Here is a 10,655-nt window from a genome sequence, read left to right on the forward strand (position 1 = left end):
GTAAAACGGCATGGGCAGTGGACACACAAAGTATTCACACCTCTTGACTTTCTCCACATTTTGTTTTTACAAAGTGRGATTCAAATGGATTTCATTCWMATTTTTTGTCAACGATCTACACAAAATAAAGTGGAAGAACAATTCTAACATTTATGAAAAATAAAAACACGAATATATCTTGATTCGATAAGTATTGAAGCCCCTGAGTCAATACATGTTAGAATCACCTTTGGCAGCGATTACAGCTTTGAGTCTTTCTGGGTAAGTCTCTAAGAGCTTTGCACACCTGTCGGTCCCAGTTTTACTTCAGTGCCTTATTGCAAACAGGATGCATGTTTTGGAATATTTGTATTCTGTACAGGCTTCCTTCTTTTCACTCTGTCATTTAGGTTAGTATTATGGAGTAACTACAATGTTGTTGTTCCATCCTCAGTTTTCTCCTATCACAGCCATTCAACTCTGTAACTGTTTTAAAGTCACCATTGGCCTCATGGTGAAATCCCTGAGCGGTTTCATTCCTCTCCAGAAACTGAGTTAGGAAGGACACCTGTATCTTTGTAGTGACTGGGTGTATTGATACACCATTCACGATAATTCATAATTTCATCATGCTCAAATGGATATTCAATGTCAATATACCAATGGGTGCCCTTCTTTGCAAGGCATTGGAAAACCTCCCTGGTCTTTGTGGTTGAATCTGTGTTTAAAATGCCCTGCTCGACTGAGGGACCTTACTGAGGATTGCATGTGTGGGGTAGTCTTTCAAAAATCATGTTAACACTATTATTGCATACCGAATGAGCCAATGCACCTGCAATTATATGACATGTTATGCAAATGTTTACTCTTGAACTTATTTAGGCTGGCCTTAAAAAAAGGGGTTGAATACTTATTGACTCAAGATAAGTATTCAAGACATTTAGCTTTTCATTCTAAAAACATAATTCCACTTTGGTATTATGGGGTATTGTGTGTAAGCCAGTGACAAAAAGATCTCAATTTAATCCATTTTAAATTCAGGCTGTAACACATAAAAATTTAGAAAAGTCAAGGCGTGTGAATAACTTCTGAGGACACTGTACACTAAAACACATACAGTAAGTACAATCAATCATGCCATCACACATGCATGTGAACACACACACACACACACACACACCTGTCTCTTATACACATCTAGATGTGTATAAGAGACAGCACACACACACACACACACACACACACACACACACACACACACACACACACACACACACACACACACACACACACACACACACACACACCTTGAAGGTGGTACAGATGCTGGATAGGTTCCAGTAGGAGCAGATTTTGCACAGAGGACACATGACAAACTCATCCTCGCTCTCACAGATCTCCCGCCTATGGGACAGAGGATAGACATTCAGAAAATGACCTTTGGTGACACAGTTGGTTACAGTGAAACCCTGTTTGAACCCACACCTGAGCAGAGTTCAACTATTAGTTCTTACACGTGTTAAGGTGTGGAAACAAACACAGAATGTTCACAACCCTGGTGGAACCCTCAACACGGATTATGGTGGGCGAGGCTTAAGAAGAGGAGTGACATGCTTGGTTGAAGTCGTCCTCTTTCATACTCACGCTGGCGCATCAGTGAACATCAACCAGATCCCAAACAGAAAGACCAGTGTTCCGACCACAGCTGCTGGGAGCAGCCAGCCTGTGTAGAACCCTACATGGAGGTAAGAGCGAGAGTAAGCAAAAGAAGAGTCATTTCATTATGTCTTGTGATGTGTGATGTATATTATTTGATGTGACGTAAGTCTTGGGATGATATTTTTGCCAAGGAGCTTGTTCTTTGTTGTGAAGCAAATTTGCTAATTTCTCTTTATGGGATATTTAAGCTTACTATTATATTCCAGGAAGCAGGTTATTGGGATGCGTCTTGTCCTGGTGGCAGAACTGAGCAATTTCCCCTAGATGTGCTCTGCAAAGTCAAAATTGGCTATATTGTAAAAACTCATGAAAACCTAAATTTGCTTTTTGGTCTTAATTTAAGGTTAGCGTTAGCCATTAAGGTTAGCAGTGTAATTAAGGTTAGGGTTGACTACAGCATTACCCCAAAAATGGAGGAGGCAGGTGGCAGCGTGAGGAGGTAAGGAACGGGTCTGTCTGCCCAATATAAAGGATCAAAACTGGCAGAGGAAGAAAAATAGCTTAAATAGGAATGTATACCAGTTTAATTTGAGGACCAGGATGTTGACAGCTGTGCCATACAGATTGCAAAATTTCTGGGAAGAGATTTTTCATGTACCGATACCATGGCACAGGGTGTATAAGATGATATATAAAACGACGCAAGATGTTGAATATTTGGGCATACAGTCTGCGCATGCTCTGTAGATTTTGTTGTGATGATTTAGAATCAATACTATTTGTTCTGGTATTGCCCTCAGGTAGCTTGTTTCTGGTCTCAGGTTCAGTAATGGCTGAAAAAGCAAAACATGAATCTAAAATTCACCCTAGAAATAGCATTGTTGGGAGATCTGGAGAAACCTGTTCAGTCAATTATTAATATATTACTACTCTTTGTAAAAGTATTTATTTTCAACTCGCAATCTGTGGATTCTATTCGATTAGATCGATTCAAATTGGATGCTAAACATTACAGCATAGTTTAAAGAGATATGGTGCGTATAAATCCAAAGTGGGTGGCCAGCAGAGATAGGTCTCAGATGGTTGAGGGGCAGCTCTCGGGGAACTGTGGGAGGATCTTGGATGGTAGGTGGCCTGGCGGTTGGGAGCTTGGGCCGGCGGCCATTAGGTTGCTGGTTCGGATCTCCATTTTGACACGGTGGGAGATCTGTCGACGTGCCCTTGGGCGGGGCGTTTGACCCTGGTTGCTCCTGTGGGTCGCTCTGGATGGGAGTCTCTTAGATTACTGAATGTAATGTAAATGTTGAGTGGCCTCACTGCAGGTACGTTTATATGTTTGTTTAAATGTATGTTTAAATTATTATTAAATGTATGTTTGAATCATTATTATTTTCATTAGGTTTAGGGTTAGGATTAAAATATGATTTTATGACTTTGTGGCTGTGCCTGCTAATGACCACTCTGCAGAGCGGCCTCCAGTACATGAGTCTTCCAAATAAATGCTAACCCGCTTCTAAGACGAGTACTCCTCCAAAAGCCAGACTCTCTACTTCAAGCCAACAAAACACTGCCAGTGCCAATGCTTACCCAGCCAGGCAAAGTACAGTGCTATCTTCTCTCCATAGTACTCTCGGATGTGGTCCAGCGGCTGGTACTTCTTCCAGCTGGCCCAGCGAGCCCAATACTGGTGGAGGATCTGCCTCATGCTCAAGGACTGAGAGTCCACCGCCTCCCCCTCTGGCATCTGAAATGGGCCCTGCAGGAACATCGTAGGACAGAGTCAGACGGTGGATAACTAACTATTCAGGTTTTGGGGTTACAGTCAGAGTCAAAGGTAACATGCCCACTATGACTTGACATTCCGTGACATGTGACATCACAACATTTATGTCCCGTTTATGACATTATTATAACATGAATTTCAAATACAGTGTTACCGAAGGATATTCATTGGATACAATTACAAGTTGCAATTTATTTTATACAGATATAATCCAAAGACATAGATTTTGGTCATCAGAGCCCCCTTAAAAACATTAGAGGCATGACTCCTCTGGTTACAGTCAAGATGAATGTTTGATTTAACATTACAGGGTAAGATTTCTAAGATTAGTGAGATTTAGAGTTATGTTTATCAGAAGATTCCTGGGTATGGGCGTACAGTAATGAAATCATATTCACTCACTCACTCACTCACATACATACATACATACATACATACATACATACATACATACATACATACATACATACATACATACATACATACATACATACATACATACATACANATACATACATACATACATACATACATACATACATACAGTACCAGTCAAAAGTTTGGACACACGTACTCATTCAAGGGTTTTTCTTTCTACATTGTAGAATAATAGTGAAGACATCAAAACTATGAAATAATACATATGGAATCATGTAGTAAACAAAAAAGTTTTAAACAAATCAAACAAATATTTTAGATTCTTCAAAGTAGCCACCCTTTGCCTTGATGACAGCTTTGCACACTCTTGGAATTCTTTGATTCCATATGTGTCATTTCATAGTATGTAGGAAGTCAATGCAGAAAATAGTAAAAAGAAGGAATGAGTATGCGTGTCCAAACTTTTGACTGGTACTGTACATACAGTGCCTTCGGAAAGTGTTCAGACCCCTCTACTTTTTCCAAATTGTGTTACATTACAGCCTTCTTCTGAAATGTATTAAATCGTTTTTTCCCTCAATCTAAGCACAATACCCCATAATGACAAATCAGAAACAGGTTTTTAGATTTTTTTGCTAATTTATTCAAAATAAAAAAACTGAAGTATTCAGACCCTTTACTCAGTACTTTGTTGAAGCACCTTTGGAAGCGATTATAGGCTCGAGTCTTCTTCGGTAGGATGCTACAAGCTTGGYACACCTGTATTTGGGGAGTTTCTCCCATTCTTCTCTGCAGATCCTCTCAAGCTCTGTCAAGTTGGATGGGGAGCGTTGATACACAGCTTTTTTCAGGTCTCTTTAGAACTGTTTGATTGGGTTCAAGTCCGGGCTCTGGCTGGGCCACTCAAGGACATTCAGAAACTTATCATTCAGAAGTCACTCCTGCAGTGTCTTGGCTGTGTGCTTAGGGTCATTGTCCTGTTGGAAGGTTGAACCTTCGCCCCAGTCTGAGGTCCTGAGCACTCTGGAGCAGGTTTTCATCAAGGATCTCTCTGTACTTTGCTCTGTTCATCGATCCTGACTCCCCACAGCATGATGCTGCCACCACAATGCTTCACAGTAGGCATGGTGCTAGTTTTCCTCCAGATGTGACGCTTGACATTTAGGCCAAAGAGTTAAATCTTGGTTTCATTAGACCAGAGAATCTTGTTTCTCATGGTCTGAGAGTCTTTAGGTGCGTTTTGGCAAACTCCTTACGGATCTGTAATTTGCCTTTTACTGAGGACTGGCTTCCGTCTGGCCACTACCATAAAAGTCTGATTGGTGAAATCAGAAATGGTTGTCCTTGTGGAAGGTTCTCCCATCTCCACAGAGGAACTCTGGCGCTTTATCAATGTGACCATCGGGTTCTTGGTCCCCTTCCTGACCAAGGCCCTTCTCCCCCGATTGCTCAGTTTGGCCAGGTGGCCAGCTCTAGGAAGAGTCTTGGTGGTTCCAAATGTCTTCCATTTAAGAATGATTGAGGCCACTGTGTTCTTGGGGACCTTTAATGCAGCAGCCATTTTTTGATACCCTTCCCCAGACTTGTTTTGGTACTCTTCCCTAAAACCTAGGGATGCACAATATATCGGTAAGCATATCAGAATCGGACGATATTAGCTAAAAATGCATACATCGGCATCGGTGCGATGTCGAGTTTAACGCCGATGTGCAAAACCCATGTCAAAGCTGATGTGCATACCTATATAGCGTAGGTAAATAACGTAATGACGCCACAATTTTTTGGGATCTATACGTGCAACACAGCATTCCTAACCTAGCCTACAATGTTTGAGCAGTCAACAAGTCGAGCAGTCATTTGAAAGAGTAAGAATATTTCAGTGAGACAACTCAAAGGCGAAATCCATTATCGCCAAGATAATTTCCCTTGACAATCAACCGCTCTCTGTCGTGGATGATGTTGGCTTTCACCGACTGGTGGAGCACCGGTACACACTACCAAATAGGCGCTATTTTTCAGATGTTGCCCTACTGGAGTTACACAGTATTGTTGAAACGCACATCCATGAGCTACTTGCTATGGGCGTCAATGCTATTAGCTTCACGACTGACATTTGGACCAGTGATGTCAGCCCCATGACCATTATGAGTCTGACAGCACGGTGGGTCGACGAGGATTTCCTACTGAGGAAAGCAGAATTGCATGCTCAAGAATGTGCCTGTTCTCATACCGCTGCTGCCATTTCAATGGCATTTGAGAACATGTTTGAAACTTGGAAACATGAACACTCCTAGCTCCATTCGAACAACTGACTCGAGAAATAAGCTCAACTGCGTCTGCAGCAAACGTGATACCCTCGGTCATGGCATTGAAACGCCTGCTCAACAAAAGTGCCAACACAGACCGTCCGGTTAACTTGGAAAAGTACTCCACTAGAGACTGTGAACAGCGATTCGTGGCATTCTCTCTGAGCCTTTACTGGTAATGGGGACACACGTAAATGGTCAGTATATGTGTGTGGTCAGTGTGTGTGTGTGTGTGTGTGTTTCAACTATTTAACTGTACTAGAAACCTTAAAAGGCCACTAAAATATTTAATATCGATTATCGGTATAGTTTTTTTTTTGGCAAGGGAAATATTGGATAAGTCTGTAATGTAACAAAATGTGGAAAAATCAAGAGATACTTTCCGAAGGCACTGTACATACATACATACATACATACAGTTGAAGTCGGAAGTTAACATACACCTTAGCAAAATACATTTAAACTCAGTTTTTAAAATATTCCTGACTTTCAATCCTTGTAAAAATTCCCTGTCTTAGGTCAGTTAGGATCACCAGTTCATTTTAAGAATGTGAAATGCCAGAATAAAAGTAGAGAGAATGAGTTATTTCAGCTTATCTTTCATCACATTCCCAGTGGGTCAGAAGTTAACATACACTCAATTAGTATCTGGTAGCATTGCCCTTAAATTGTTTAACTTGGGTCAAATGTGTCAGGTAGCCTTCCACAAGCTTCCCACAATAAGTTGGGGGAATTTTGGCCCATTCCTCCTGACAGAGCTGGTGGAACTGGGTCAGGTTTGTAGGCCTCCTTGCTCGCACACGCTTTTTCAGTTCTACCCACAAATTGTCTATGGGATTGAGGTCAGGGCTTTGTGATGTACACTCCAATACCTTGCCTTTGTTGTCCTTAAGCCATTTTGCCACAACTTTGGAAGTATGCTTGGTGCTACCACCCTCGTGCTTCACGGTTTGGATGGTGTTCTTCGGCTTGCAAGCCTCCCCCTTTTTCCTCCAAACATATTGATGGTCGTTGTGGCCAAAGAGTTCTATTTTTGTTTCATCAAACCAGAGGACATGTCTCCAAAAGTACGATCTTTGTCCCAATGTGCAGTTGCAAACCGTAGTCTGCCTTTTTTGATGGCGGTTTTGGAGCAGTGGCTTCTTCCTTGCTGAGCGGCCTTTCAGGTTATGTCGATATAGGACTTGTTTTACTGTGGATATAGATATTTTTGTACCTGTTTGCTGTTGTTCTGGGATTGATTTGCACTTTTCGCACCAAAGTATGTTCATCTCTAGGAGACAGAACGAGTCTCCTTCCTGAGCGGTATGACGGCTGCGTGGTCCCATGGTGTTTATACTGACAAACAAAGAGGCACTGAGTTTGAAGGTAGGCCTAGACTTACATCCACAGGTACACTTCCAATTGACTGAATTTATGTAAATTAGCCTATCAGAAGCTTCTAAAGCCATGACATCATTATCTGGCATTTTCCAAGCTGTTTAAAGGCACAGTCAACTTAGTGTAAGTAAACTTTTGATCCACTGGAATTGTGATACAGTGAATTATAAGGGAAATAATCTGTCTGTAAACAATTGTTGGAAAAATTACTAGTGTCATGCACAAAGTAGATGTCCTAACGGACTTACCAAAACTATAGTTTGTTAACAAGAAATTTGTGGTTGAAAAATGAGTTTTAATGACTCCAACCTGAGTGTATGTAAACTTCCGACATCAAATGTACATACATAACATACATTATATATACATAACATATGGTATGTCTATGCAGGACACTAACCTCATGCAGGGGGTATGCAGCAGAGACGGCGTTCTCGCTGAGCAGCCTTTCGATTCCCACCTCTCCTCTTTTTAATGCCCCATAAGGCGTGCGTGCTAAAATCTCATACAGCTAGGTCAGACAAAGGAATGTGTTGTACTGTCAAAGTGAGGAAGTCTATTATTCTACTACTGTAGTGTCATATATATCAAATGTGTTTATCACATGTTCATCATGACCTCTTGGTATGGTGGTTTTACAATTACATTTCCCTGCATTAATCTAACAGACAGTCATCCAAATGGAGCCATGGTTGAGTGGTAACGCACCGGAGACCGGTGTTCTATCACTGAGTCCACCCTTCCCACTGTTTCTTCCACCTGCCGTTATCCCCTTCTGATATGCATGCTGTCTCAATAAAAAGTGTAAAAATATGTCAAGTCTAAAAAACACCCCCAAAATATATGTTTTTAAATAGGAATAATGACCTTAAATAGGGACTGTTTAAACCTAGAAGGATCTGACTAGTAAATCAGGGTAGTGTTCACTGGGCACCAAATGGAAGAAAACGGACGGAAACAGGGAGGGACTAACAATAATTGTCAAATTTCGTTTTCAATTCCAAAATGCTTTGAAATGGTTTCCGTTGCCTGCCTTAATGAACACAACCCTGAGCTCAGATAGAGAGTTACCTGAAGAGTAGAGAGGTCCACATTTGTGTGACAGAATCTACACGGCTGTGTTTCCTTGAAATACCGTATTGGTGACGCTTTTACTGCAAGATACGGATCCAATTTGAAGAATCGAGTTGAAATGGCAAACTCACTACTTGGTGTCTTTGGGTAGTCTTGAAGAACGTCTCCTTATTCTCACTGCCCAGAAACCTGTAGACACAGCCAGGTGGTCATACATAGTATGTACAGTATATGGCAGGCTTTGATGTTAAATATTGGATATACTCGTCTGTTGCCTAGATTCCACCTCTCTGTTGCAACACCTGCAACTCAAACACAACACTGTGTTTTTATTTACCATGTATTCGACACCATTTAAGCCTGAATGTACACATCATGCCTTTTCACCTTCAGGTAAAACAGCATGGCCTGAGGGAATAATACTTTATAGAAGGTGTTTTTCTCTGTACAAAACCAGTCAACTCGTTTTAAAACTGGACTAGTGTCTTGCTGGGAAAATCTAAACGGGTCATATTGTTTAACTGTTTCAGGAAGATAGTTAGTTGTGGAAATGCAAAGAATTTGGTGTGGTTTGAATGACAGCAGATGCTAAGCAAAGCATTTAGGATTTTTAACGTACCTTTCCAGTTTGTTGGTGCGAAACTGGCAGGTGTAATAGTCCGGGGGCATGCTGGGCACGTCTTGGCTCATGAGGTTTGGGATTTTTGTTTTCTCTAGCATCCTCTCTGACCAGTTGTAATTTGGTGTGGTTACCATCTGAGGAATATGCAGCACCATTATCTACTTGTGTCTCATTTGTTTAATTTTGTGAACACGTGAGATTAAGCACCCTAAAGCAAGAGTGGCCAACCCTCCTCCTGGAGAGCTACTGGGTATAAAGGCTGTTCAGTAGTTCTCCAGAATGCCAGTTGACTAGTGAATTGAAATTCAGTTAATGAACTCAGCATTTCTATGTGCATTTTGTCAATTGATTCATTTCATTTCAATTCACTTTGTGAATTGACTGAATTGAAAGCTGAATTGACCCTAATACCAAAGGTGTACATCGCTTGACATGTGACAGGAGAGTAGAAACATAAGAACGGAGTCAACTGACTAACTGACCTGCAGAGGGACCCGGAGACTGATCTCCTCAGCGTAGTAGCAAAGGACACTCCAGGGGGCGCTCAGGAGCACATAKGAGATTTTCTTCTTAGCTTGAAGAACTTCCCGCTAGACGAGGCAAACAGGAAAACAGAAATCACTGACTATGCGTGTTTATAAATTGGATACAGCAATGATTTATTTCCACTGATGCTGGACGATAAAACTATTATAATGTAATAAAAAATTTAAAAGTTTCACACTTTTTGCATTGTTGGCATAGTACAATTATATGGTATTATGCATCGATATTATATGTGGTAGCTTGTTGATTCAAGCACCCAGTAGAAAGGGCTAAGTAAATGACTTGGAAGACAAGCTCTCTGGAAGCCGTGTAAATATTGATCATGTCTTTCTCTTTCCAGGTGAATCCTGTAGTGTGCAGCTCACATAGGAACCATGACTGGTATGGGAGCAGTTGTTTACCATGGGTGATGTGTCATTTATTGGGGCAGGAGTTTTTCCAGATGACATAACCTGATCAGGAATAACTCTGGGCCCTGGTTATAGGCTATAACTAGGGCTCAGAGTTTTTCCTAGTCTGGGCACAAAACTCAGCGCTCTAGTAAATGTAAACGACTCTGTCCCTTTGCCCTCGCTCACCATCTCCTGGTCGATGCCGGCTGCTTGAAGTCTGGACAGGAAGTCTTCCCTCCACTTCCTGTGTGTGTCTTGGGTGGCGTGACTTGACTTGTCTTTCTCTGATGCGCCATCCTTCAACACAGCTAAACTCTCCTCCCAAACTAACACAAAGTCTGCGGGACCCAGGTGTATACATGGTATTAACATGTGCAGATATATAAAATGAACATTGTAATTACCAATAAGGCTTAGGCTCTGCTCAGCAAACTTATATTCTCCATAGGCTCTGCTCAGCATCTTTCTCTGAAGCACCATCCTTCAACACAGCCAAATTCTCCTCCTAAATTAAACACAAATTCTGTGGGACCCAG

At 41.4% G+C, this 10,655-nt stretch overlaps 1 protein-coding gene across 1 annotated transcript in view; it reads right to left on the reverse strand.

Annotated features, from left to right (window-relative positions):
- ano7 (anoctamin 7) overlaps nucleotides 1-10,383 on the reverse strand; it is a 47,412-nt gene extending 37,029 nt beyond the window's left edge. The window contains exons 1-8 of the mRNA XM_023967035.2: nucleotides 10,306-10,383; nucleotides 9,664-9,771; nucleotides 9,179-9,315; nucleotides 8,691-8,748; nucleotides 7,886-7,996; nucleotides 3,226-3,394; nucleotides 1,624-1,714; nucleotides 1,287-1,383 (exon numbers count right to left, since the gene is read on the reverse strand). Of these exons, the coding sequence (XP_023822803.2) occupies nucleotides 1,287-1,383; nucleotides 1,624-1,714; nucleotides 3,226-3,394; nucleotides 7,886-7,996; nucleotides 8,691-8,748; nucleotides 9,179-9,315; nucleotides 9,664-9,771; nucleotides 10,306-10,308 (774 nt within the window). The 5' untranslated portion in view covers nucleotides 10,309-10,383. The remainder of the gene's footprint in view (nucleotides 1-1,286; nucleotides 1,384-1,623; nucleotides 1,715-3,225; nucleotides 3,395-7,885; nucleotides 7,997-8,690; nucleotides 8,749-9,178; nucleotides 9,316-9,663; nucleotides 9,772-10,305) is intronic.
- Nucleotides 10,384-10,655: the final 272 nt, after the last annotated feature.

This window comes from Salvelinus sp. IW2-2015, linkage group LG22, assembly GCF_002910315.2.
Source record: "Salvelinus sp. IW2-2015 linkage group LG22, ASM291031v2, whole genome shotgun sequence".
NCBI classification, from domain to species: domain Eukaryota; kingdom Metazoa; phylum Chordata; class Actinopteri; order Salmoniformes; family Salmonidae; genus Salvelinus; species Salvelinus sp. IW2-2015.